The following is a 27,802-nucleotide window of genomic DNA, read 5'->3' on the forward strand; positions in this document are numbered from 1 at the left end:
ATGCCACTGCACTCCAACCTGGGTAACCAAGCCAGACACTGTCTTCAGGGGGTGGGAAATCAAGGATAAATTCCAAGTTTCTGGCTTAGACAATGTTTAAATACCATTCTGGCTTAGTACCATTCATTAAGATACAATATGCGGAGAAGGATGTATTTGAGCAAAAGAAGAGAATTGGTTAGTTTTGTTGAATACTGTTGAGTTTGCGGCATATCCAGGTAAAGGTAAAGATGTCCAGAGTGCAGTTGGATATACAGTTGTCCCTTAGTATCTATGAGGGATTGGCTCCAGGACCCCTATGGATACTAAAATCCATAGATGCTTAAGTCCCTTATATAAACCAGGATAGTACTTGCATGTAACCTAGCACATCTTTAGAGAAAGGGTCTTGCTGTCATCCATGCTGGAGTGCAGTAACTAGATTGTAGCTCACTGTAGCCTAGAACTCTTGGGTTCAAGTAATCCTCTCACCTCAGCCTCTTGAGTAGCAGTGACTACAGGTGGGTAGCACCATGCCTGGCTAGTTTTTTGTGTGTTTGGTTGGTTGGTGGGTTTTTTTTTTTTTTTTTTTTTTGGAGACAGAGTTTCACTCTTGTTACCCAGGCTGGAGTGCAATGGCATGATCTCAGCTCACTGCAACCTCCACCTCCTGGCTTCAAGCAATTCTCCTGCCTCAGCCTCCCAAGTAGCTGGGATTACAGGCATGCACCACCACGCCCGGCTAATTTTTTGTATTTTCAGTAGAAACAGGGTTTCTCCATGTTGGCCAGGCTGGTCTCGAACTCTCAACTTCAGGAGATCTGCCTGTCTCAGCCTCCCAAAGTGCTGGGATTACAGGCATGAGCCACCGCACCCATCCACCTGGCTAGTTTTTTTTTTGTTGTTTTTTTTTTAAAATATTTTAATCCGAGTCATGGCACAAAAAAAATATATATATATATATATATATATATATATATATATATATATATATAGTTGAAGAGATGGGGTTTCACTATGTTGCCCAGGGCAACTAATTCCTGGCCTCACGCAATCCTCCCGCTTCAGCCTCCCAAAGTGCTAGGATTACAGGCTTGAGCCACTGCATTCAGTGCATCTCATATGCTTCAGATCACCTCTGCATTACTTATAGTACCCAATGCAGTGTAAATGCTATGTAAAGAGTTGTTATACTATATTGTTCTGGGAATAATGAAAAAAGTCTGTACGTGTTCCTTTTTTTTCCCAAATATTTTCAACCCTTTGTTGATTGGTCCATAGATAAGGAACCCACAGATATGACAGGCCAGCTGTATCCATCCAGATAATAGGGGAGGGATTTGGCCTGGTGATATAAGCTTAAAGAGTCACTTGTCTGGAGATTATAGCAGGAACCATCTGATGGGATGAGATGATCCAGGAATAATGGGAAAAGCAAGAAGCAACCTTTAAGGATCAGGAAAAAAATACTCTGGAAGAAAACTGAGAACTAGGAGGAAAATGAAGAGAGAGTTGTATGCTGGAACTTAGGGAAGGGTGTTTTAGTAAGTGGGACATGGCTACAGAGAGATGTGAAAGGGTGGTGAGGAATTTGAGTGTGCAAGTATGCCACACTTTCAAATAGCTAGGCTACAACAGGCAGAAGCTAGAAGACAAGAGGAAACATTTTTTTTTTTTTTTTTTTTTTTGAGACGGAGTTTCGCCCTTGTTACCCAGGCTGGAGTGCAATGGCGCGATCTCGGCTCACCGCAACCTCCGCCTCCTGGGCTCAGGCAATTCTCCTGCCTCAGCCTCCTGAGTAGCTGGGATTACAGGCACGCGCCACCATGCCCAGCTAATAAGAGGAAACATTTTTAAAGATGAGTGAGACTTCAGAGATGGGCAAGCCAGTAGTGAAAGAGGTTAATGGTAAAGATGAGAGACAGATTGGAGATGAAGGAAGATTTCTGAAATAGTGAGAGGTAATGAGATACAAAGCAAGGTACATTCTATTAACCTGGAAAAGAGGATGGATAATCTATTCTGAAATAAGAAGGTAGAAGGAAATAGTGGAATCAGGTGTGAGGGAAACACCAGACTGTGCTCAACATGTTTGCATACTCCTCTCATCTTTACATACTTTCTCAACAACACTGCAAAGTAGGAGGTTTGCTATATCTTCAGTTCATAAAGGAATCGATAGCACAGTTGGTAAATAAATGGTAGATTGGGGTTTGATTCTAAGCATGCCCGCCTCCAAAGTTTAAATAAGCTTTCTGTTGTACAGCTTCATCATCCCCACTTTATGAAATTGGGACAATAGCAGAACCAGAGGCTAGGTGAGGTGACTCACATCTATCCCAGCATTTGGGGAGGCCAGAGTTCAAGGATCACTTGAGCCCAGAAGTTCAAGACCAGCCTGGGCAACATAGTGAGACCTCATCTCTAGTAAAAATTTAAAAATTATCCAAGTATGGTAAGGCAGACTAGTGGTCCCAGCTACTAAGAAGGCTCAGGCAGGGGGATCACTTGAGCCCAGGAGGTTGAGGCTGCAGTGAACTGTGTTGACACCACTGCACTCTAGTCTGGGGAACCAAGTGAGACCTCATCTCTAGTAAAAATTTAAAAAGTATCCAGGTGTGGTAGGGCAGACCAGTGGTCCCAGCTGCTCAGAAGGCTCAAGCAGGAGGATCACTTGAGCCCAGGAGGCTGAGGCTGCAGTGAGCTATGTTCACATCACTGCACTCTAGTCTGGGGAACAAAGTGAGACCTGGTCTCAAACAAACAAACAAACAAAGCATTGTTAGGAGGATTTAGGAAGGTAATGCTTCTACTACAGGGCTTGAATCAATGTTAACTTCCTCTTATCTATTCTTTTGGAGGGAAAAAACTCAAGAAGACTTCCCAGGTTGTAATTTCCCAAGCTTTTTTTTTTGTCCAGTTCCTCTGCATGTATGACAAAATTTCCCATACCATCTTTCAATAACACTTTCACTTTCTTTCTTTTTCTTTTCTTTTCTTTTTTTTTTTTTTTTTTTTTGAGATGGAGTTTCGCTCTTGTTACCCAGGCTGGAGTGCAATGGCGCGATCTCGGCTCACCGCAACCTCCGCTCCCTGGGTTCAGGCAATTCTCCTGCCTCAGCCTCCTGAGTAGCTGGGATTACAGGCACGTGCCACTGTGCCCAGCTAATTGTTTGTATTTTTAGTAGAGACGGGGTTTCACCATGTTGACCAGGATGGTCTCGATCTCTCAACCTCGTGATCCACCCACCTCGGCCTCCCAAAGTGCTGGGATTACAGGCTTGAGCCACCGCGCCCAGCCTCAGTAACACTTTCATTTTGCTCATACTTGCCTCATCATCACAATTACCTTTATGTTCACAAGGTCTCCAGGCCTTGCTGTCATTCCTTCATTTGGCCAAAAAATCCTTCTTCCTGAAAGTCCCCCATGAAGCATTCTCCTAGTACTAAGTACAGTTTATTAGCTCCCCAGTTTCCCTTTTCTCCTCCTTCAAGTATACACACACCTAATCTAAGACAGGGCCTTCCTAGTCCGAACCGTTGGTGTTAAGTACACAGGAGTGCCACAGCCTTGAATCTAATTACCTAGCACTTTGAATAAATCTGCAAAGACTAGTATGCTTACAAGATGATAAAAATGTATAAAATAAACATTTAAATTATACAGAATTTTTTTTCTTTTGCTTTTCTTGTCTCTCTGCACAGCCATCAGTTTCTGAACATCAGACAGCAGCCCTAATGGCCCATCTCTTTGAAATGGGATTCTGTGACAGGCAGCTGAACCTACGGCTGCTGAAGAAACATAATTACAACATCCTGCAGGTTGTGACAGAACTTCTTCAGATCAACAACAATGACTGGTACAGCCAACGTTATTGAGGAGTGACCTTGTATTAAATAGTTGCCTGCTGCTCAGAGATGATCTTTATTCTGTCATTGGGGTTAAGCCCTTGCTTGCTTTTCATCTGATGAATCTGTATAGAGCCCATCATTGAGTTACCAAGACAGTACCTGTTACAGTATTTGGGGGAGCAAATCAAAGACCAGAACTTAAATTTTCACTTTAGACATTGGATGAATAGAATAGTAGGAAGACAGTTTTGATTTGGATAAAACGCCTTTATTTTTAGTGCATCAACAAGTGTAACTTCAAGTTCATATAGAACCATTTTTCTTTCTGCTTTTATTGAAGTTGGGGATTTTTCTTTGGTTAATGTGGATTTTTTTATGGGAGTATCGGTTAATTGTCAGGTTTTGAAAGAAATTAACCTTGAAAGTTGTTTTCAAGAATTATTCTCATAATTTCTGTAATCCACCCCAAGCTTCATAGTTATTTGGCATTGAAACAACACCCAGAGCATGATAGGAATGTTGTTACTCTTCCTTTCTCAAGGAGAAAGTAATTTTCCTGCAAGACTTAATAATTGGCATTATTGCTAAAGACTCCACAGTGCATTCAAGAGTATCCAACTTTCAGGATCTCTGCATTTCAGTGAGAGGAGGAAGAGGGTGCTCATTAACCCACCAGCACTTATTGAGCAATGTCTATTATAGTAATTCTGCATACATTTTTATTTAAGGGAAAAAATTTTAAGTAGGTAGTGTGAAATATTTTGCTAACCTTATAGAAAAGGAAAAAAATCCTATTATTTAAAGGGAAAAATAAATTTAACAGTTACCTTTTTTCTTAATGTCAGGGCAGATCTTATTTTACAGTACAGTGGGGGAAATAGAAACATGTGAAAAGCAAAAGGCAGGTTCCTAAATTAATGTCAGTAAAGTTCAGGGTGGGCAAATGAGTGTGTATGAGGTATAGGAAATGCTGATGACTTCTTTAATGCATGAAGTCCATTCAGATGTATCTAGCCCTAGAAAGCCTAAAACAGGAAGAGGCAGCTGATGTTCTGCAGAACTTGGACGGGGGCAAAGTTGCTGAAAAAGTTTTGGTTTAACCCCAAGATAAGTGGGACAGAGCTTGTCCAGGGGCCCGAGTTCTCACTCTGTTTACAGAAGGGAGTTGGTGAAGGAAGAGATAACAAAAAATGCTAAACATTTTATCCATGAAAATGATTTCCAGAAAAGGAATAATCTGAACCCCAGACCGAAGGGGGGAAAGATAATTAAAATACTATCTAACCTGGTTGGTATTTGTAATAAATGGTGATTTTAATTAGTCATTAGCCATAATGATGTTTATTTACAGTATAACTCCTGAATGCTACTTAAATAAACCAGGATTAAAACTGCAAGCCAACCAGGCCGTTCATTATTTAAAACGTTTTAATCAGGGCTTCCGGATTGAAGATGGAGCAGCTGGGTGTCTGTAATTGGCTTGATGGGCGGGACCTGTCTTGACCATCGGAGTTTTATAATTGAGGGCCAGGAAGGCCCGGGTCGTCCGCTCCGTTGTAATTTTACATAACCACTTAAAGAATGGTGAAATAAATGTTCTTGGAAATTCCTACCTGGACTGGCTAGTCCTTGCGGAAGCAGCGTCCAGGGCGTCGGGTGACGCTCGGGAGAGCTGAGAGCGTCTCAGGCCGCTGCGCGGCGAAGGGGCGGGCCCGGGGGCGAGGGGGTGGGCCCGGAGGGGCTGGGGCGGGACTTCCTTGGGCACTGAGTCAAAGCTTGAGACGAGTGTCCGCTCCCGCACTTTCGATTCCGCTTGCTGCTGTTTCTGTCGCTGCGGTAGTCCGCTGGTAAGACCCTCCTCAGACTCTCTGCGTTCCCTTTCGGAGGTCAGGAGACCTCCTATGCCGCTGCCTCGCCCAGCACACTGGCGCCCCCTGCCCAGGTACCGAGCTTGACTAACGGCCACTCGGGGTGTCTGGTGGGACTTGAAATCCTCCCTCAATGAAGTCACACCTTCTCCGTCCGCGCACACCCTGTCGGCCCAAGACAGAGCCGCCATGTAGCCCGGAATCAGCTTGGCCCTTCGGGGAGGTTAGGGTCCTTCCTATCACCACTCTCCAGTGCGACACATTCGCTCCCCTAGGACTCCTGAAGGCGGCAGGCGGCGCTTCTCCTCCCCACCACCGCCCAGCGCAGCCCACTCTGCGCTTAGAAGCCCTTCTCCCCAAAGACACACCCCTGAAGTGTCGCCCTTGTGCAGCTGAGGAGCCTGGGATCCCAGAACTGAACCAGGTGAGTCTCCCTGTATTTTAGCCCAGAAGGATCTGTGTGGCTCACCTGCCGGCCTCCTTGTGCCACACAGAGTCCAGATTTAGCCTTGACTTTTCCTAGTGAAAGACCCTGATTTCTCCTCAGGGTTTCTTACCCCGCCTCAGAAAGCAGTGATGTGTCTGCTTTCTACCAGGGCTTCCTTAGGGGTCTTAACCACAGCTGTGACCAGTGTGGCCTCCTCTCTCCTTCTTGTTTCAAGGAATCTTTTCTGCCCTATCCAACTTCCTTCCCTTGAAGTGAATGATAGCTCAGCAACTTTTCCAGAGAAAAACTAAATCCTCTGCCATTCACTTACAGAGGTTCCTTAAAGTGAAATAACTTCTGCTTTTCTTTTCCCTTTTGAGGCTGAGTGGTCTCTTTAACAATAATGGAAGGAGTTGAAATGCTGAGAGTCCCATGTAACCGCCTGATTTTTCACACCCTATCTTCCTTAGGCTTGAGCTTGCTTAAACTGTGGTGGGGTTCCTTGCAAATCTTGAGAACCTCGAACCAAAATTACATCTGGCTTCAGTGCTAACAAGCTTAGCACTGAACTTTGGTCTTTTCTCATTAGTGAACCCCCACTCCACCCCGAAGAATGGGTAAGACGTTTTCCCAGCTGGGCTCTTGGCAGGAGGATGAGAACAAGTCAATCCTGTCCTCCAATCCAACCGTTGGCAGCAAGGCTGCCAGCTACTCCAGTACCAGTAGCAGCAAGTCTTTTTGTTCCCGTGTGCCTTGTGAAGGAACTGCTGGTGCCAGCTTTGTGACTTGTCCCACCTGCCAAGGCAGTGGCAGGATTCCCCGAGGTGAGTGGCCCAAGGCTCTGGAAATAGCCTAAAATCCAGGGAAAGTTCTTAGCCTGTTGGTCTGGGGCAGTTCCTCTGAGTCTCCTTGGATGGGGTTAGATCTGCTCCCAGCTCTTGACCTCCCAGTCTCAAGCTGGCCAGGGAGTTACTATCCTTGGGCTCCCTGTGAAAACCTGCCCTCCTGCCCTGGTTGTATTCCCCAGCCCCTTGTGGGAAAGAGGAGTTCTAGCCACCGTGCTCCTGAGCAACACTGTGTGTCTTAGGATTTGTTCGGTTCAAGAAGTTTCAAATTACCTTTCCAAAGATGCTGGGAACCTCTGATTTGCTGGTGACTTTCAGAGATTCTCCATACCTATTAGTAGAAATCCTACTTCCATTCTAGGGATGGTAAAGCTGAGCTGCCAACTTTGGTAGCAGAGTCCAGTGCTTCCAGTCTTGCTCTGGGGCAGAGGTGGCATGCTTCTAATATTGCTGTATGGTGTGGGTGGAGGGGTGCATCTGGGAGGCTGGCACAGGAAATATTTGTCACAATTGCATCTTGGCCCTCCCTCTCACTCTCCCTCCCTCTCTAGAGCTGGAGAAGCAGTTGGTGGCTCTCATTCCCTATGGGGACCAGAGACTGAAGCCCAAGCACACGTAAGTTCCCCTTCCTCCCCCAGTTCCACAAGCCATCACCCCTGGGGGCTGCTCCCTTTGTCTCTTCTATTTCGATCCCCCCTAATTTTTTCCTATTAGTTCTTATATAGAAAGCCTGAACCTCACTGGGTACAGAGGTACCAGCTCCTTATGTCCAAGGATTTTTTTTTTTTTTTTTTTTTTGAGACGGAGTTTCGCTCTTGTTGCCCAGGCTGGAGTGCAATGCGCGATCTCGGCTCACCGCAACCTCCGCCTCCTGGGTTCAGGCAATTCTCCTGCCTCAGCCTCCTGAGTAGCTGGGATTACAGGCACACGCCACCATGCCCAGCTAATTTTTTGTATTTTTAGTAGAGACGGGGTTTCACCATGTTGACCAGGATGGTCTCGATCTCTTGACCTCGTGATCCACCCGCCTCGGCCTCCCAAAGTGCTGGGATTACAGGCTTGAGCCACCACGCCCGGCAGGATTTTTTCCTAATTTAAGAAGCTCCAGAGCCAGGTGTGGTGGCTCACGCCTGTAATCCCAGCACTTTGGGAGGCTGAGGTAGGTGGATCACTTGAGCTCAGAAGTTCAACACCAGCCTGGGCAACATGGTGAAACCCCATCTTTACCAAAAAAAAGCAGCAACAGCAGCTATGGGCACAGCAGATGTCACATGAAGCCACTTGGTAGCCTTCCTTAAGCCTCACTGCTTCCAGGAAGCATGACCCCCTCTCCGAGACAGAAAGGATCTAGTAGCACTGCGAGTCCTCCCAGGAAGGAGGGAACAAGCACGTGGCCCCGGCTGCAATTGATTTGAAAACATTTTCTAAAGCACTTCCCTGGCTGAGGCACTTCAGAGTTGCTTGTTTTTCTCCCAGTAGAGATGAAAAACCTATTGCTGCCTGTTCTGGGACATTTCAGAACCTCAGGTGGCCCTGGGACCCACCATTTTGTGATCTGAGTCCATCTGACATGGAACTCCCACAGCCTCCTCCCAAGGGCCTGGTGTCAACCTGGGAGTCCCTACCAAGCCAAACCCTCTCAGCCACCCCACTGTACCAGAATTAGAAATTAGTCTGGGCGCAGTGGCTCATCCCTGTAATTCCAGCTCTTTTGAGACTAAGGCAGGCGGATCACCTGAGGTTAGGAGTTCAAGACCAGCCTGGCCAACACAGCAAAACCCTGTCTCTACTAAAAATACAAAACTTAGCCGGGCATGGTGGCAGACATCTGTAATCCCAGCTACTTGGGAGGCTGAAGCAGGAGAATCATTTGAACCTGGGAGGTGGAGGCTGCAGTAAGCCAAGATCACGTCACTGCACTCCAGCCTGGGTGACATAGTGAGGCCTCATCTAAAAAAAAAAAAAAAAGAAAGAAAGAAAGAAATTACCAGCCTGGCCAGCATGGTGAAATGCCCATTTTTTACAAAAATTAGCCAGGTATGGTGGCTGGTGCCTGTAATCCCAGCTACTCTGGAAGCTGAGGCAGGAGAATTGCTTGAACCCGGGAGGTGGAGGTTGCAGTGAGCTGAGATTGTGCCATTGCACTCCAGCCTGGCTGACAGGACAAGACTGTCTCAAAAAAAAAAAAGAAGAAGAAGAAGAGATTAGCAGTGCCCGTCATAAGATACTAACGAACTAGGAGGCTGAGGCAGGAGAATTGCCTGAACCTGGGAGGTGGAGGTTGTGGTGAGCCAAGATCGCGCCATTGCATTCCAGCCTGGGTAACAAGAGTGAAACTCCATCTCAAAAAAAAAAAAAAAAAAGATACTAACGAAGTACTGTCTCTCTAATGCATATCTGAATTTTGAGTTGAATGGATGGTGTCCTGTTCTGAATGTTAAAATTCAGAACTTTCAAATATGGACTTACTTCTTCTAGTGATAATTAGCATTCATTGTGCTTTCGCCATGTGCAAGGACCTGTGATTAGTATTTTTTCATATATTAGCCGATAACAAATTCTGTGAGGTTGGTACAATTATCTGCCTTTTACCAACTGAGACAAGGAGGTAAGTGGGCTGCTCCATGTTACTGGGTCAGTGGGCACAGAGAGCTGGGGTGGAAACCAGGCTGTCTGCCTCCCAGTTCTGTGCGTCTTCTCACTCTGGGCCACATCTGGGGAGCTAAATGTTGGGGTGGTGTGCAGGGGAACGCCTCGTATATGGAAAGGAGTGTCTGAACCCCCTCCCCAAGTTTCCTTGGTGTTCAGACTTTTCCATTCCTCCATCCTGGGTCCTGCTTTCCCACAGGAAGCTCTTTGTGTTCCTGGCGGTGCTCATCTGCCTGGTGACTTCCTCCTTCGTCATCTTTTTCCTGTTTCCCCGGTCCATCCCTGTGCAGCCTGCAGGCCTCAACTCCTCCACGGTGGCCTTTGGCGAGTCTGATATCCACCTCAACATAACGGTGGGTGGGTGCCCTTGGGCTCCATCCCCCCCCTTCCCAGCAATACTTCGCTGTAATCTTTGTCTGCTTTTGTGACCCTGGGCATGGGAAGCTGGGGATCTTATGGCACGAAGAGGGTGTTGGGAGCCTGAAGAGAGGTAGGAGCATGAGCTCCATGACAGACAGTAAGGATTGGGACTGTACACAGTAAGGGATCAGAATCAGGGCCAGCTAAGTAAATCATAGGGGTGGTTGGGGTGACAGTGCCTGAGACTCCCTGGATGGACAGGACTGAATGGAAAGAAGCCGTACAGGGTGAGCCTGGATCCTGCACCAGCTTAACTTCTTCACCATTCAGAGCCCCTCCCAAGGGCTCCTAGTACTGGTCCTCTGCACCTGAAGCTTGTCATGGGGCTCAGGCCAGCCAGCCAGGCTTCTGCAACTGTTTGCCTTCTCCTAAGGATGGGCCATCTTCACTCCTCCCTTCCTTTGTCTTCATCTCCAGAATGTCTTAAACATCTTCAATGGCAACTACTACCCCATCACAGTGACGCAGCTGACTCTTGAGGTTCTGCACCTGTCCCTCGTGGTAGGGCAGGTTTCCAACAACCTTCTCCTACACATTGGCCCTCTGGCTAGTGAACAGGTGACTCTCCTCTCCCTGGCCAGCCCTGCCCACCGGAGTGTGGATGTGTGGTGGTGAGAAAGAGTCAGCTGGAATTGGGGCTAACCCTGTGCCCATTTGTTTGACAGATGTTTTATGCAGTAGCCACCAGGATACAGGATGAAAACACATAGTGAGTACCCCTTGATCTCTTCTCCCCTAGCTGCGTGCCTGCCTTAGGAACCCACTTAATACCCACCAGCTTTCCTGATTGCTTAGCAAATTCTGCAACCAGCATCTGGCCTGCCCTCCCATGGCCAAGAATGTAATAAGCAAGAGTTCAGGGTCCCAGCCTCTGCCTGTTTGGACCTTGATTAGAATGAAAAACAGGCTGGAATTTGGTTAATCTTTACAATATGTGACCTTAAAGCTCTTCAGCCTGCATTGCTGAGAAAGATGAATGTTTTGTTTTCTACTGAATGGGGAGTCCAGCATGTGCCTGGGCCAAGTGAGTGCAGGTCAGAGTGATAGTGCAGCTGCCACACTCACCTGAGGGGTGGGAGTGGCATTTTGGGGGCACCTAATGGAGGGAAAGGGGTCTGTGGGATAAGGAAACTGGGACCTGCAGGCATCCTCTGAGCTGACAGGCTGCTCCATGTGACACATGGTCCCACGTTCTCTTTTTCTCTCAGCAAAATCTGTACCTGGCCGAAAATCAAAGTCCACCATGTGCTTTTGCACATCCAGTAAGTAGAGCCTGGAGCTCTGGTATCCCTGCCATCACTTCTGACTTCAGTCTCACTCAGCTCTTCCTCATGGGCAGAGTCATCCATGCTGACTCCATGAGTCTTTGTTGGCTCTTGGGAATAGCAAGTCTGGCCACTTTTCTAAGTCTCACCTTGCCTATAAGCTAATAGGGGCAACAGGCATAGGGCTGTCTGGAAGCTGCTGGAACACTGGTGGGGCAGCTGTCCCAGCTACCTTGGCAGAGTGGGAGCCAGAGGGAAGGGAAAATGAGGGAGCCCCTCCTCCCCACCCCCAGACAGAGTAACAAGGCCAGAGCTTTCCTTTTCCTCCCAGCCATGGCAGCAAGGCCTGTTTCCTCTCCAGGGGCACCCTCACCTGTTCCTACCTGAGCCATTCTGAGCAGCTGGTCTTCCAGAGCTATGAATATGTGGACTGCCGAGGAAACGCATCAGTGCCCCACCAGCTGACCCCTCACCCACCATGACCTGTCTACTGTCCCTGTACTCCAGGCACCTGTAACCCAGGTCTATATCTCCCACAACTCCCTGGTGACTAAAGAAGGACTATAGAGGCTTTGCCAAAGGAGAAGCCCTGCTTCATCACGCTCTTCCCTCCTCAGCACAGGGAGCTTGCTTTGAAGTGAACTTCATACACACACACTCATATCTTCTGAGTCGCCCAGATTCTTTCAGGGGCTTCAGAATCTTTCAGATTCTGCCCTTGGTTAGTCTTTTTTTGGTAGAGACAGAGAGTTTCACTGTTGGCCCAGGCTGGTCTTGAACTCCTGGGCTCAAGCAATCCTCCCTTCTTGGCCTCCCAAAGCACTTGGATTACAGATGTGAGTCACTGTGCCTGGCTGGTCTTTCTTGAGGAAAATCTGACCTGGCATTTTCTTGAGGCACCTTACTTTCCCAGAAGTGGCACCTTTCTTTTCAAGTACTGAGCACCTGGTCAGTCTGAAGGGGCCACTTCACCCCAACTCCATCGGGGCTCATTCTACTCTCTGAATATAGAGAAAGCTATTGTTTTATCTGGCTTTTAAAACGTGGACCCGCTGGCCGGGCGCAGTAGTTCACACCTGTAATCCCAGCACTCTGGGAGACTCAGGCGAGTGGGTCACCTGAGGTCAGGAATTTGTGACCAGCCCAGCCAACATGGTGATACCCCATCTGTACTAAAAATATAAAAATTAGCTGGGCGTGGTGGTGCATACCTGTAATCCCAGCTACTTGGGAGGCTGAGGCAGGAGAATCGCTTGAAACCAGAAGGCAGAGTTTGCAGTAAGCCAAGACCACGCCACTGCACTCCAGCCTGGGCGAAAGAGGGAAACTTCATCTCAAAAAAAAAAAAAGAGGCCGGGCGCGGTGGCTTGCACCTGTGATCCTAGCACTTTGGGAGGCCAAGGTGGGTGGATCACCTGAGGTCAGAAGTTCAAGACCCTGGCCATCATGGAGAAACCCCATCTTTTTTTTTTTTTTTTGAGACAGAGTTTCGCTCTTGTTACCCAGGCCGGAGTGCATTGGCACGATCTTGGCTCACTGCAACCTCTGCCTCCTGGAAACCACATCTTTAATTTAAAAAAAAAAAAAATAAGAAAAAAAAAAGGACCCTTTTCAAGTTTTCTACCCACTAATAAGAAAATGACTTTGGGGACATCCAGTGCCATCTCCTAGGACTTTCAGGGGATCATAGATGCTTTCCTTTGCTTATCTACTTTGACCATGTGAAAAAGTGATGGTGATGGCCTTCTCTCTGCTAATTTCTCTGCCACCCATCTGATAGTAAGATTAGCAAGGGCCCTTTGGCCCTCTGTCCTTCCTGTTTATTGACTGTCCCTGGTTCCTAGGAAGACAGAGCTGTTCTCCAGCTAAATCTTCTCTCTATAAAGCAGTTTTACTATTCCCTTCACAGCAGGAGCCAAAATAGTACAGGAGGGGAGGGAGGCACCTGGCACTCCCTAGGCCTACACAGGAAAAACAGAGCCAAAGGCAGAATCATTGTATAAGATATTTATTAAAGGAATGTCTCGGCCAGTTGTGGTGGCTCATGTCTGTAATACCAGCACTTTGGGAGGCTGAGGTGGGCAGATCATCTGAGGTCAGAAGTTTGATACCAATCTGACCAATATGGAGAAACTCTGTCTCTACTAAAAATACAAAATAAGCCAGGCACGGTGGTGCCTGCCTGTAATCCCAGCTACTCGAGAGGCTGTGGCAGGAGAATCACCACAACCCGGGAGGCAGAGGTTGTGGTGAGCCAAGATGATGCCATTGCACTCCAGCCTGGGCAACAAGAGCGATACTCCATCTTAAAAAAAAAAAAAAAAATGGGAGTCTCTAGTCCACACCCTAAGCCCATGTGAGTGGACACAGGCAGGTCAAACGGTGGGCCCAGCTGCTCATCTGAAAGCCTGCAGGAGATGAAGCTATCAGTATCCAGCTGCGGCTGCTAGGTTCTGTTCCACCACTACCTTAGCACCACGGCCCACTCTGGTCCCAGAGGCCTCATCTGTCCTCAAGCTTTGACAGTGTGGAGCAGCACATCTGCAGGGACTGGTCTAGACCCTCTTTTTCCTGTCACTCAGCTGGGGCTAAGCCCCAGATAACCCATAGGTTCCCACTGACTCCTAGTGGAAATGGTTTCTGTACTTGAGCAGAACAAGAAGGATATTTGCTCATTAAAGGTGGCTTGGTTTTACAGCCGGATGCAGTGGTATGCACCTGTAGTCCTAGCTACTCAGGAAGCTGAGGTGGGAGGATCTCTGGAGCCCAGGAGTTCCAAGTTTAACATGAGCAACATTAGCATGACTTCACTAAAAAAAAAAAAAAAAAAAAAAAAAAAGCCAGGCGTAGTGGTGCACACCTGTAATCAATCACAGCTAGTCAGGAGGCTGAGGCAGGAGAATCATTTGAACCTAGGAGGCAGAGGTTGCAGTGAGCTGAGATCGTGCTACTGCACTCCATCCTGGGTGACAGAGTGAGACTCCATCTCAAAAAAAAAAAAAATGGCTGACGTTTTATCATTCAGACAGAAAAATGAGCATAGGTGGGTGGGGAAAGCTAAATTAGAAGTAGGATGCATGGACAGGAAAAAGTGATGACAGAACTGGGTAACTAGCTGATTGGGAGAATGAGGGGAAGGAAGGAGGCCATGTCGTCTCCAAGCTGAGCTCAAGGTGGTGCTGGCAAGCTTGCAGAAGTCCAGGGAAGTCAGGCTGGAGTTGCTGTGTATAGCCTGCCAAATATAAAGTATTTATAGTGTATAGAATAAACTATACTTAAAGAGTGTTCAAGGCCGGGCGGCGGTGGCTCAAGCCTGTAATCCCAGCACTTTGGGAGGCTGAGGCGGGTGGATCACAAGGTCAAGAGATCGAGACCATCCTGGTCAACATGGTGAAACCCCACCTCTACTAAAAATACAAAAAATTAGCTGGGCATGGTGGTGTGTTGCCTGTAATCCGTCTCAAGGAAAAAAAAAAAAGTGTTCAAAAAAGTCTCCTGGGAGTGGGAAGGGAGCTGGTGAACACTCCCTAGGATACTCCCTATTTCACAACTTTCCTTTTTTTTTTTTTTTTTGAGACAGTTTCACTCTGTCACCCAGTCTGGAGTGCAGTGGCACAATCTTGGCTCAGTGGAACCTCCTGTGTTCAAGTGATTGTCATGCCTCAGACTTCCTAAGTAGCTGGGTTACATGCACCACCACACCCAGCTAATTTTTCTATTTTTAGTAGAGACAGGATTTCACCATGTTGGTGGGGCAGATCTCAAACTCCAGGCCTCAAGTGATCCGCCCATCTCGGCCTCCCAGAGTGCTGGGATTACAGGCCTGAGCCACTATGCCTGGCAGAAACTGTTTTCTTAATGTTCCAGTGGGCAGCAAAGTCTCTTCCCCAGGCCTCTGAGCCCTTGATGACATGTCCTGCTCTCTTCTGCTTTCCTTGAGATTGCTCACAGGAGCTCCCTCCCTCTTTCTCCCATTGTGTATCTCTGAAGTCTCTTCCAATTTTACTATTCCTCTTCTGTGCCACCACCATCCTGTTATCTTCCCCAGCTGCTCCCAGGAAATGTCCCTGGGTTAAATGTCCCTGGGTTGCACTGAAACGGCTCCTTCAGGCAAACCAAAGGCAATGCTATGTGGGCTACAATGAAATACCCAGCTGATCCCTTGGGTGGGGCTTGTGATTGAGGTGACCGAGGCAGCCTTTCTCAGCCTGGAGGAAGAAAGGCCTTCCCAGGGCTTGCACCTTCCTAACACCCAGCCCTACCCGCTCCTTCACCTTGGGCTGGTCAGGGAGGATGCCTAGGGTCTTTAGAACCTCTCGGTTGTCCCTGATAGATGAGAGGCTGAGAGCCAGGAATGGAGAGGCCTGTGCATTTTAGAAGGCAAGCCCCCCTCCCCTTCCCAGGGCAGGTGTCATGTTTCTGAGGCTGCAGCCCCGCTTTCCTCCAAGCTCTTTCCATCCCTGCCCCCATCATGCATTTGACAGCTGAGTGCCCACTGTGGGCCAGACATCGCACTGGGCTTGGAAGTTGGGAGCATCACTGCCTGCCACCACTTCCTGCTTCTGCGGGCCTGCTCTGATGTGATGCGGTCCCTCCTTCCCCAGTTTATCTCTTCAGTAAACATGGGCTTGGAGGAATGGATGACGGCTCCAGTGACGGTCATAAGCTAAAGCCCCAAACAGACTTAATCACTGCTGAATTAGGGCAGGTAGTGATAGTAGTAGGAGTTGCATACTTGGGGGAACCCAAGACCCAGTTCTCCTATTAGCTTTGCCTGGAGGATAGACTTGCCTTCCACCCTCTCCATTCCCTTCGTGAGTCCTCCTGCCCTCTCCCCTCATCCCTTCTCAAAAGCTGACCAGTCCCATGATTCCTTCCAGGAAAAAAAATTTCATTTTATTCCTTGCAGCCTCCCCTTCAAGTGGGTGGCTTTTGGAGTGGAGATGTTGCTGGATGCTGAGAAGATGTGGTCGCTCATCTGCTTTTTGGGGATGGCCACTGAGGTCTTTCTTGTGTTCAATCTCTGGATCACCACTGCTGTATGTAGTCGATAGACTGAGAAGAGGGAGAGACAGGAAACAATGCAAGTCAGCGGCTTCTGGTTTCAGAATATTGTGTGAAACCCCTTGAGGCCAGAGGAATCAAAGTGAAATGTAGCAGCCAGTCCTCATCCTAGAAGTGCTAGCCTCAAGTTCTTTCATCCTTTGCACCTCTGTCAGAGACACCTTTCCAACGCTTGCACAATTACATATTCTTGTTAAGAGTTGCCATCCAGGCCAGGCATGGTGGTGCACACCTATAATCCCAGCACTTTGGGAGGCTGAGACAGGTATATCACTTGAGACCAGCCTGGCCAACGTGGCGAAACCCCATCTCTACTAAAAATACGAAAATTAGCCGGGCATGGTGGTACATGCCTGTAATCCCAGCTACTCAGGAGGCTGAGGCAGGAGAATTGTTTGAACCCAGGAGGTGGAGGTTGCAGGTGGAGATTTGCAGCTGAGATTGTGACACTGCACTCCAGCCTGGGTGACAGAGTTAGACTCAAAAAAAAAAAAAAAAAGAGTTGCCATCCTGAGTTTGATGGCCTACAATGAGCTGGACTTCAAGCTAAGTGCTTTTAATGGATTTTTTTTTTTTTTTTTTTTTTTCTTTTTGAGACGGAGTTTCGCTCTTGTTACCCAGGCTGGAGTGCAATGGCGCGATCTCGGCTCACCGCAACCTCCACCTCCTGGGTTCAAGCAATTCTCCTGCCTCAGCCTCCTGAGTAGCTGGGATTACAGGCACGCACCGCTATGCCCAGCTAACTTTTTGTATTTTTAGTAGAGACGGGGTTTCACCATGTTGACCAGGATGGTCTCGATCTCTTGACCTCGTGATCCACCCGCCTCGGCCTGCCAAAGTGCTGGGATTACAGGCTTGAGCCACCGCGCCCGGCCTTCCTTGATTAATATTTTTATTTATTTGTTATTTTTTTATTGTAGCTCTTTTGCCTAGGCTGGAGTGCAGTGGTGTGATCCTGGCTTACTGCATCCCTCACCTCCAGGGTTCAAGTGATTCTCTTGCCTCAGCCTCCTGAGTAGCTGGGACTACAGGTGCGTGCCACCACACCCAGTGAATTTTTTTTATTTTTAGTAGAGACGGGGTTTCACCATGTTGGCCAGGATGGTCTCAATCTCTTGACCTCGTGATCCGCCTGCCTTGACCTCTCAAAGTGCTGGGATTATAGGCATGAGCCATTGCGCCCGGCCACCCAGCTGGTTTTTAAAACTTTTTGTTGCCGGGCGTGGTGGCTCAAGCCTGTAATCCCAGCACTTTGGGAGGCCGGGTGGACCACGAGGGCGAAAGATCGAGACCATCCTGGTCAACATGGTGAAACCCCGTCTCTACTAAAAAAAATACAAAAAAACTAGCTGGGCGTGGTGGTGCATGCCTGTAATCCCAGCTACTTAGGAGTCTGAGGCAGGAGAATTGCCTGAGCCCAGGAGGCGGAGGTTGCGGTGAGCCGAGATCGCACCATTGCACTCCAGCCTGGGTAACAAGAGCGAAACTCCGTCTCAAAAAATAAAATAAAATAAAATAAAATACAAAAAGTTAGCTGGGCATGGTGGCGCGTGCCTGTAATCCCAGCTACTCAGGAGGCTGAGACAGGAGAATTGCCTGAACCCAGGAGGCGGAGGTTGCGGTGAGCCGAGATCGCGCCATTGCACTCTAGCCTGGGTAGCAAGAGCGAAACTCCGTCTCAAAAAAAAAACAACAAAAAAAAACTTTTTGTTGTTGAGACAGTCTCACTCTGCTGCCCAGGCTGGTCTCAAACTCCTGGGCTCAAGTGATCCTCTCACCTTCATCTCCCAAAGTGCTCCGATTACATGCATGAGCTACCACACACCTGACTTTTGTTCTTTTCTTTTTCTTTTTTTTTTTTTTTTTGAGACGGAGTTTCGCTCTTGTTACCCAGGCTGGAGTGCAATGGCGCCATCTCGGCTCACCGCAACCTCCGCCTCCTGGGTTCAGGCAATTCTCCTGCCTCAGCCTCCTGAGTAGCTGGGATTACAGGCACGTGCCACCATGCCCAGCTAATTTTTAGTATTTTTAGTAGAGACGGGGTTTCACCATGTTGACCAGGATGGTCTCGATCTCTTGACCTCGTGATCCACCTGCCTCAGCCTCTCAAAGTGCTGGGATTACAGGCTTGAGCCACCGCACCCGGCTCTTTTTTTTTTTTTTTGAGATGGGATCTCACTATGTTGTGCAGTCTGAACTTGAACTCCTGGGCGCAAGCAATACTCCTGCCTTAGCTTCCCAAGAAGCCAGGACTATTGCACCCAGCTTCCTACACAAACATTTTTAATGGGGCAAAGAATAGAGGAATAATAGAGGAATAGACCATCCAGAAATAATTTGAAATAATTCTAGTCTCTTCTCCTTACTCCTGCTAAGGAGGTTTCTCTGGACTGCACACATACATACATACATACTTACATACATACATATACATATTCTCATCTACCCTGAGTCTGTCTTTCAGAGTCTGTGTCTGTGTCTCACCTTGAGTTGTGAATATCGAGTGTTTTTGGTGGGGCTAGATTGGCTTGGGTTCGTGAGACCTGATGATGAAACAAAGTACAGGTTACTCATCCAGCAATTTTCCGAGGATGGAACACTACAGGGCCGGATTCCTTATGTGTCTGGTGACCCAGGTGATGGTGGGGGTGGTGGTGAGGACAAGCTCCTACCTGGGGCAAGGCACAGACTGAGCTCTTCCTGAAGATTCTCAACTAGGAAGCTGTGCTGTGCTTCCCTGTTCCAGACTTCATGAGGGTCAATATATCTGTTAATAAGCCTACAACTCATGTCTCACCCTCTGATCACCCCACCTCCTCCGTCACTCTCACCCTGGAAGAGGGGCCGACAGCTTCTCAGCCACTCTCTGCAGAAGTTGGAAGGAGCCATAGGTTGGCATTAACCCACCCAAAGAGAGTTGACCAGCAAGGCATTAAAGGCTGAGGGTACTAGGGAGAGTCAGAGAGGGTAGGGTGGTAGATATGTATTCTGGACTACAGGGGTGGGATGGAAGCAAAGGGCCCCGCTCCTCACCACCTCCCACTCCCAGGCTCTAGCCCACAGTCTGTGAAGATTTTCTGCCCCCTTTGGAACCTGTTGTGCATACAAAGAGATTGCCCTCCAGCTTAATGGGTCCCCACTGAAGTAGGCTGGTGACCTGGCCTTTGGGAATCATTCTGGAGATTGCATATAGTGGTGGGCTGAGTATGAGGGGCTTGAGCACTTGGTTGTGTTGGCTGAGGTGGTGGCTGTGGTTGTGGTTGCTGTGGCCGTGGCTGTGCCTGAGCCTGTGCCTGTGCCTGTGGCAGTGATGACGGCTGTGGTGGTGGCTGCGATGGTGGCTGCACTGATAGCTGCGACTGTGGTGGCTTCCGTGATATCCACAATTTCACCTCTGGTGGTTGCAGCACATTTAACTTCTTAGGTGGCTGGATTTTTTTCTCTGATTGTTGTTCTTCCTCCTGGTGTTTCTTCAGTTCCTGGTAAGAAGCCCCCAGGCAAGTTGTGTCCTCCTCTCCCCACCCAATCACCCATCTACCAGAGAAACTTCCAGGAACAAGGCAAGTGAATAGAGAGGTATAGGTGGTGGTGATCTCTGTTCCCTAGAGCTGGAGGCTGAAATTGGGCCTTGGCTGTCTCCCTCACCTACTGCAACACCCAACAACTATTTCTGGGTGACAGCACCCATGGCACAGTCCCAGCCCAGGAAATAGCACTTTCTCTGAGCACCTGCTTCCTCCCTTGAGAGCTCAGCACTGAAAGCAGTGTTTAGTGCCAGAGGATAAAGAATAATTCCCGGCCAGGCGCGGTGGCTCAAGCCTGTAATCCCAGCACTTTGGGAGGCCGAGGCGGGTGGATCACAAGGTCGAGAGATCGAGACCAACCTGGTCAACATGGTGAAACCCCGTCTCTACTAAAAATACTAAAAATTAGCTGGGCATGGTGGCGTGTGCCTGTAATCCCAGCTACTCAGGAGGCTGAGGCAGGAGAATTGCCTGAACCCAGGAGGCGGAGGTTGCGGTGAGCCGAGATCGCGCCATTGCACTCCAGCCTGGGCAACAAGAGCGAAACTCCGTCTCAAAAAAAAAAAAAAAAAAAAAGAATAATTCCTTGAAAATGCCCTGTTTTTTGTTTTGTTTTTTAGAGACAGGTTCCCACTCTGTGACCCAGGCTGCAGTGCAGTGGCATGATTATGGCTCACTGTAATCTGGAACTACTGGGCTCAAGTGATTCTCCTGCCTCAGCTTTGCACATAGCTAGGACTACAGGTGCACACCACCATGCCTGGTTAATTTTTTTTTTTTTTTTTTTTTTTTTTTTTTTTTTTTTTTTTTTTCAGACAGGGTTTCGTTCTTGTTACCCAGGCTGGAGTGCAATGGCGCGATCTCGGCTCACCGCAACCTCCGCCTCCTGGGTTCAGGCAATTCTCCTGCCTCAGCCTCCTGAGTAGCTGGGATTACAGGCACACGCCACCATGCCCAGCTAATTTTTTGTATTTTTAGTAGAGACAGGGTTTCACCATGTTGACCAGGATGGTCTCGATCTCTTGACCTCGTGATCCACCTGCCTCAACCTCCCAAAGTGCTGGGGTTATAGGCTTGAGCCACCACGCCTGGCCAATTTTTTTTTTTTTTTAAAATAGAGACAGGGTCTCATGTTGGCCAGGCTGGAGTGCAGTAAGTGCTGCAATCTTGGCTCACTGTTGCCTCGACCTCCCAGGCCCAAGTTATCCTTCCACCTCAGCCTCCTGAGTAGCTTGGACCACATGTATGCACCACCATGCATAGCTAATTTTTGAATTTTTTTGTAGAGACAGGGTCTCCCTATGTTGCCTAGGTTGGTTTCGAACTCCTAGCCTTAAGCAATCCTCCAACCTCAGCCTCCCAAAGTTTTTGTTTTAATAACCCAAGGGTGCTTCTAAACTTTATAAGTGCTTTGAAATAGCAGTGACAAATAAAAATATAATGCATGACACATGTATAATTTTAAATTTTCTAATAGCCACATAAAAGAAAAAATAGGGGCCAGATGAGGTGGCTCATGTCTGTAATCACAACACTTTGGGAGGCTGAGGCAGGCAGATCACAAGGTCAAGAGATGGAGACCATTCTGGCCAACATGGTGAAAACCCATCTCTACTAAAAATACAAAAATTAGCCAAAGCAATCAGGCAAGAAAAAGAAATAAAGGGTATTCAGTTAGGAAAGGAGGAAGTCAAATTGTCTCTATTTGCAGACAACATGATTGTATATTTAGAGGACCCCATCGTCTCAGCCCAAAATCTCCTGAAACTGATAAGCAACTTCAGCAAAGTCTCGGGATACAAAATCAATGTGCAAAAATCACAAGCATTCCTATACACCAATAACAGACTTAAAGAGAGCCAAATCAAGAACGAACTGCCATTCACAATTGCTACGAAGAGAATAAAGTACCTATGAATGCAACTAACAAAGTATGTAAAGGACCTCTTCCAGGAGAACTACAAACCACTGCTCAACGAAATAAAAGAGGACACAAACAGATGGAGAAACATTCCATGCTCATGGTTAGGAAGAATCAATCATGAAATGGCCATACTGCCCAAAGTAATTTATAGATTCAATGCTATCCCCATCAAGCTACCAATGACCTTCTTCACAGAACTGGAAAAAACTACCTTAAACTTCACATGGAACCAAAAGAGAACCCGCATAGCCAAGTCAAAAAGCAAAAAGAACAAAGCTGGCGGCATCACACTACCTGACTTCAGACTATACTACAAAGCTACAGTAATCAAAACAGCATGGTACTGGTACCAAAACAGAGATATAGACCAATGGAACAGAACAGAGGCCTCAGAGGCAACGCCACACATCTACAACCATCTGATCTTTGACAACTCTCACAAAAAGAAGCAATGGGTAAAGGATTCCCTGTTTAATAAATAGTGTTGGGAAAACTGGCTAGCCAAGTGCAGAAAGCAGAAAATGGACCCCTTCCTGACACCTTACACTAAAATTAACTCCAGATGGAGTAAAGACTTAAACACAAGACCTAATACCATAAAAACCCTAGATGAGCCGGGCGCGGTGGCTCAAGCCTGTAATCCCAGCACTTTGGGAGGCCGAGGCGGGTGGATCACGAGGTCAAGAGATCGAGACCATCCTGGTCAACATGGTGAAACCCCGTCTCTACTAAAAATACAAAAAAATTAGCTGGGCATGGTGGCACGTGCCTGTAATCCCAGCTACTCAGGAGGCTGAGGCAGGAGAATTGCCTGAATGCAGGAGGCGGAGGTTACGGTGAGCCGAGATCGCGCCATTGCACTCCAGCCTGGGTAATGAGCGAAACTCCTCCTCAAAAAAAAAAAAAAAAAAAAAAAAAACCCTAGATGAAAACCTAGGCAAAACCATTCAGGACATAGGCATAGGCAAGGACTTCATGACTAAAACACCAAAAGCATTGGCAACAAAAGCCAAAATAGACAAATGGGACCTAATTAAACTCTAGAGCTTCTGCACGGCAAAAGAAACAATCATTAGAGTGACTCGACAACCATCAGAATGGGAAAAGAATTTTGCAATCTACCCATCTCACAAAGGGCTAATATCCAGAATCTACAAAGAACTAAAACAGATTTACAAGAAAAAAACAAGCCCATTCAAAAGTGGGTGAAGGATATGAACAGAAACTTTACAAAAGAAGACACTTATGAGGCCAACAAACATATGAAAAAATGCTCATCATCACTGGTTATTAGAGAAATGCAAATCAGCCAGGCGCGGTGGCTCACGCCTGTAATCCTAGCACTTTGGGAGGCTGAGGCAGGCAGATTACCTGAGGTCAGAATTTCGAGACCAGCCTGACCAATATGATGAAACGCTGTCTTAAAAAAATAAAAATAAAAATAAAAATAAAATTGTAAAAAAAAAAAAAAAAAAGGAATGCAAATCAAAACCACATTGAGATGCCATCTCACGCCAGTTAGAATATCCATCATTAAAAAATCTGGAGACAACAGATGCTGGAGAGGATGTGGAGAATAGGAACACTTTTACACTGTTGGAGTCAGTGTAAATTAGTTCAACCATTGTGGAAGACAGTGTGGCTATTCCTCAAGGACCTCGAAATAGAAATTCCATTTGACCCAGCAATTCCATTACTGGGTGTATATCCAAAGGATTATACATCGTTCTATTATAAGGACACATACATATGAATGTTCACCGCAGCACTGTTTACAATAGCAAAGACTTGGAACAAATCCAAATGCCCATTAATGATAGACTGGGCAGGGAAAATGTGGCACATATACACCATGGAATACTATGCAGCTATAAAAAATAATGAGTTCGCCGGGCGCGGTGGCTCAAGCCTGTAATCCCAGCACTTTGGGAGGCCAAGGCGGGTGGATCACGAGGTCAAGAGATCGAGACCATCCTGGTCAACATGGTGAAACCCCGTCTCTACTAAAAATACAAAAAATTAGCTGGGCATGGTGGCACGTGCCTGTAATCCCAGCTACTCAGGAGGCCGAGGCAGGAGAATTGCCTGAACCCAGGAGGCGGAGGTTGCGGTGAGCCGAGATGGCGCCATTGCACTCCAGCCTGGGTAACAAGAGCGAAACTCCGTCTCAAAATAATAATAATAATAATGAGTTCGTGTCCTTTGTTGGGACATGGATGAACCTGGAAACCATCATTCTCAGCAAACTGACACAAGAACGGAAAAATCAAACACTGCATGTTCTCACTCATAGGCGGGTGCTGAACAACGAGAACACATGGACACAGGGAGGGGAGCATCACACATGGGTCTGTCAGGGGGAACTACGGGAGGGACAGCGGTGGGTGGGGAGTTGGGGAGGGATAACATGGGGAGAAATATCAGATATAGGTGATGGGGAGGAAGGCAGCAAACCACATTGCCATGTATGTACCTAGGCAACAATCTTGCATGTTCTTCACATGTACCCCAAAACCTAAAACACAATAATATATATATACATACATACATATATATATATATACAAAAATTAGCTGGACATGGTGGCATGTGCCTGTAGTCCCAGCCACTCTGGAGGCTGAGGCAGGAGAATCACTTGAACCCAGGAGGTTCAAGACTGGAGCAAGACAACATTTAAATAAATAAATAAATAAATAAATAAATAAAGGCCAGGCACGGTGTTTTACACCCGTAATCCCAACACTGGGAGGTCAAGGTGGGACGATTGCTTGAGTCCAGGAGTTCCAGACCAGCCTGGGCAACACAGTGAGACCCTGTCTCTATTACAATAATAAAATACATTAAAAAAAATTTTTTTTTCCTTTTATTTTATTTTTTTATTGAGACAGAGTTTCGCTCTTGTTATCCAGGCTGGAGTGCAAGGGCGCAATCTCGGCTCACCACAACCTCCACCTCCTGGGTTCAGGCAATTCTCCTGCCTCAGCCTCCTGAGTAGCTGGGATTACAGGCACGCGCCACCATGCCCAGCTAATTTTTTGTATTTTTAGTAGAGACGGGATTTCACCATGTTGACCAGGATGGTCTCGATCTCTTGACCTTGTGATCCACCCGCCTCGGCCTCTCAAAGTGCTGGGATTACAGGCGTGAGCCACAGCGCCCGGCCCCAATTTTTTTTTCTTGAGACAGAATCTCAGCCTGTCGCCTATGCCGGAGTGCAGTGGCACCATCTCAGCTCACTGCAACCTTCACCTTCCTGGTTCAGGTGATTCTCCTGCCTCAGCCTCCCCAAGTAGCAGAAATCACAGGCATGTGCCACCATGCCTAGCTAGTTTTAGGGTTTCACCATGTTGGCCAGGCTCAAATTCCTGACCTCAAGTGATCCACCTGCCTCAGCCTCCCAAAGTGCTGGATTATAGGTCTGAGTGACCATGCCCGATCCAAATAAAATTTTTGAAAACTAAATTTATATAAAACTTATAATTTAGTTCCTCAGTCACACTCCAAGAATCAATATAGCACACAGGCTGGTGGTTACCCTGTTGGACGGAACACCTTTAAACCTCCCAGGCCTAGACTCCTTGCCCTCCCCCAGGCTAGTGTAACAGGGAAATTGAGTCAGATGATAGTGTTCCCCCCAACACAGATGGTCTATCTGAGAACACTGAACGACCTTGCTTTCCTCATACTCAACAACATTCACCAAATAGCAGCTTCCTAGGGCTCTGTCTCCATTCTCCATTCCCTTCCTGCTCTAGAAAGGACCCTGAAGAACCCAGCCTATCTTATGCACCTGTTCTTTCTGCTGCAGCTCCTGCTGCTGCTGGGCCATCAGCCACCTCCTTCGATCCAAAGCCATCTGCCGGCGCCGGGCCTCCCAGTGGTAGGCACTACTCATGATCATGGAATGGTGTGAGGCCCCAGGTTGTGGTTGGGACAGGCAAAGCCCACTGCTCCCACCACCTCTGTCTCTTCCCACTTGGACCCCTCTGCCTGTAACTGGAACCACCTCACAATGTGATGACTACCAGGGCAACTGAACAGGCCCCGCCTGCTTTGTTGAGGGAGGGAGGCGTTTTTCCCAAGGCTCTTAGGGAACATCTGCAAAGTACCTTTCTCTCCTGGGTCCTGAGCAAATAGAAACCCTTCCCACCTTAGCTTTGAGTCTCAGTGGGCCCCACGGACAATCCAGCAGTAGTCTTTTCTCTCTGGCTTCTTTCCCCAACTCTTCCTCAGAGGCTTCCAGCATCATCATCTGGCCTTTCCTCTGCTGATCCCTTCCCGCTTAGGTCTCTGGAACTACCTTTTTCTTCTTAATCTCTCCACTGAGTCAGAATGAAAGAAAACAAAATCCTACTAAGCCTCACTGGTTCTCAGCCCCCAGAACAGGTCTAACAAAGGGGCTTATTAGAAAACACCCTAGCTCTGGAGATTTCTTTCTTTCTTTTTTTTTTTGAGACGGAGTTTCGCTCTTGTTACCCAGGCTGGAGTGCAATGGCGCGATCTCGGCTCACCGCAACCTCCGCCTCCTGGGTTCAGGCAATTCTCCTGCCTCAGCCTCCTGAGTAGCTGGGATTACAGGCACGCACCACCATGCCCAGCTAATTTTTTGTATTTTTAGTAGAGACGGGGTTTCACCATGTTGACCAGGATGGTCTCGATCCCTTGACCTCATGATCCACCCGCCTCAGCCTCCCAAAGTGCTGGGATTACAGGCTTGAGCCACCGCGCCTGGCTTTTTTTAAGACATGGTTTCACCATGTTGGTCAGGCTGGTCTTGAACTCCCGACCTCAGGTGATCTGCCCGCCTTGGCCTCCAAAGTGCTTGGATTACAGGCGTGAGCCACCATGCCCTGCCTATTGTTATTATTTTTAATGGAGATGAGGTCTCACTTGCCCAGGCTGGTCTTGAACTCCTGAGCTTAAGTGATCCTCCTGACTTGGCCTCCCAAAGTGCTAGGATTACAGGTGTGAGTCACTGTACCTGGCATTCTCATTATTATTATTTGTAGATATGAGGTCTCACTACATTCAGCCCAACCTGGTCTCAAACTCCTAGACTCAAGTGATCCTCCCACTTTGGCCTCCCAAAGTGCTGGGATTACAAGTGTAAGCCACTGCACCTGGCTGCATTTCAGATTGTTGAAAGACAGAAAAGAAAATGTAGATACTCACTGGCACACAGTGGGCTCAGAAAACAATACCCTAAAATGAAGGTCTTGGCTGAGCGTGGTGGCTCACATCTGAAATCCCAGCACTTTGGGAGGCCAAGGCGGGCAAATCACCTGAGGTCAAGAGTTCGAGACCAGCCTGGCCAACATGGTGAGACCCTGTCTCTACTAAAAATGCAAAAATTAGCCAGGTGTGGTGGCAGGTGCCTGTAATACCAGCTCCTCAGGAGGCTGAAGCAGGAGAATGGCTTGAATCTGGAGGCAGAGGTTGCAGTGAGCTGAGATCACACCATTGCACTCCAGCCTCCTGGGGAACAAGAGCGAGACTTTATGTCAAAAAAAAAAAAAAAAAAAAGTTCTCAGCAGCAGCCTCAGCAGAGTAAAAAGTTTTCTGTGACTCTCTCCTCCTGTCTCTCAGTCCCATTCTCCCTTGAGGCTGGCCATAGACACTAGAATCCCTCTGCCCCGAGGCAGGTCATAGAAACCGGAAGCCCTTTTCCCCAAAGCCAGCCTTAAAGCCTAAAAATATTAGTCTAATTTTCCCTCTGTCCTATCTGTAAAAACTGGCCATAAAGAAATTACCTGACCTACTTTGTTTGACTGTTGGTCATAAGATCCCCATTCAGGCCAGGTGTGGTGGCTCACGCCTGTAATCCCAGTACTTTGGGAGCATGAGGTGGGTGGCTCATGAGGTCAAGAGATCAAGACCATCCTGGCCAACATGGTGAAACTCTGTCTCTACTAAAAATACAAAATTCTTGAGTTAATTTTTGTATTGAAAAAAAAAAAAAGAAAGAAATACAAAAATTAGCTGGGC

The 27,802-nt window shown here is 47.6% G+C and overlaps 3 protein-coding genes across 7 annotated transcripts in view; 2 read left to right on the forward strand and 1 right to left on the reverse strand.

Annotated features, from left to right (window-relative positions):
* The window catches only part of NBR1 (NBR1 autophagy cargo receptor), a 38,133-nt gene extending 32,690 nt beyond the window's left edge, over window positions 1-5,443 (forward strand). For all 4 annotated transcript variants that reach the window (XM_003942724.4, XM_003942723.4, XM_010330576.3 and 1 more), the window contains exon 21: window positions 3,685-5,443. In XM_003942724.4, coding sequence (XP_003942773.1) covers window positions 3,685-3,858 — 174 coding nt within the window. In that variant the 3' untranslated portion in view covers window positions 3,859-5,443. The remainder of the gene's footprint in view (window positions 1-3,684) is intronic.
* A 155-nt stretch (window positions 5,444-5,598) lies between these two features.
* TMEM106A (transmembrane protein 106A) lies at window positions 5,599-14,167 on the forward strand. Of its 2 annotated transcripts, none has more exons than XM_039475799.2 (9): window positions 5,599-5,773; window positions 5,975-6,123; window positions 6,716-6,950; window positions 7,523-7,586; window positions 9,820-9,973; window positions 10,458-10,598; window positions 10,706-10,749; window positions 11,249-11,302; window positions 11,667-14,167. In XM_039475799.2, exons 3-9 carry the CDS (start codon window positions 6,740-6,742, stop codon window positions 11,785-11,787), a joined length of 789 nt encoding a protein of 262 aa, XP_039331733.1. In that variant the 5' UTR covers window positions 5,599-5,773; window positions 5,975-6,123; window positions 6,716-6,739; the 3' UTR covers window positions 11,788-14,167. The 2 variants fall into 2 exon arrangements, with proteins under 2 accessions (XP_039331733.1, XP_010328877.1); XM_010330575.3 differs by having other exon boundaries at window positions 5,601-5,678.
* A 3,976-nt stretch (window positions 14,168-18,143) lies between these two features.
* Window positions 18,144-27,801, reverse strand: CCDC200 (coiled-coil domain containing 200). The gene is made up of 2 exons (XM_039476252.2): window positions 25,608-27,801; window positions 18,144-19,848 (listed from the first exon to the last, which is right to left on the reverse strand). Exons 1-2 carry the CDS (start codon window positions 25,716-25,718, stop codon window positions 19,495-19,497), a joined length of 465 nt encoding a protein of 154 aa, XP_039332186.1. The 5' UTR covers window positions 25,719-27,801; the 3' UTR covers window positions 18,144-19,494.
* Between the last annotated feature and the right edge of the window lies 1 nt (window position 27,802).

The sequence above is a fragment of the Saimiri boliviensis genome, chromosome 17 (genome assembly GCF_048565385.1).
Source record: "Saimiri boliviensis isolate mSaiBol1 chromosome 17, mSaiBol1.pri, whole genome shotgun sequence".
Lineage (NCBI taxonomy): Eukaryota > Metazoa > Chordata > Mammalia > Primates > Cebidae > Saimiri > Saimiri boliviensis.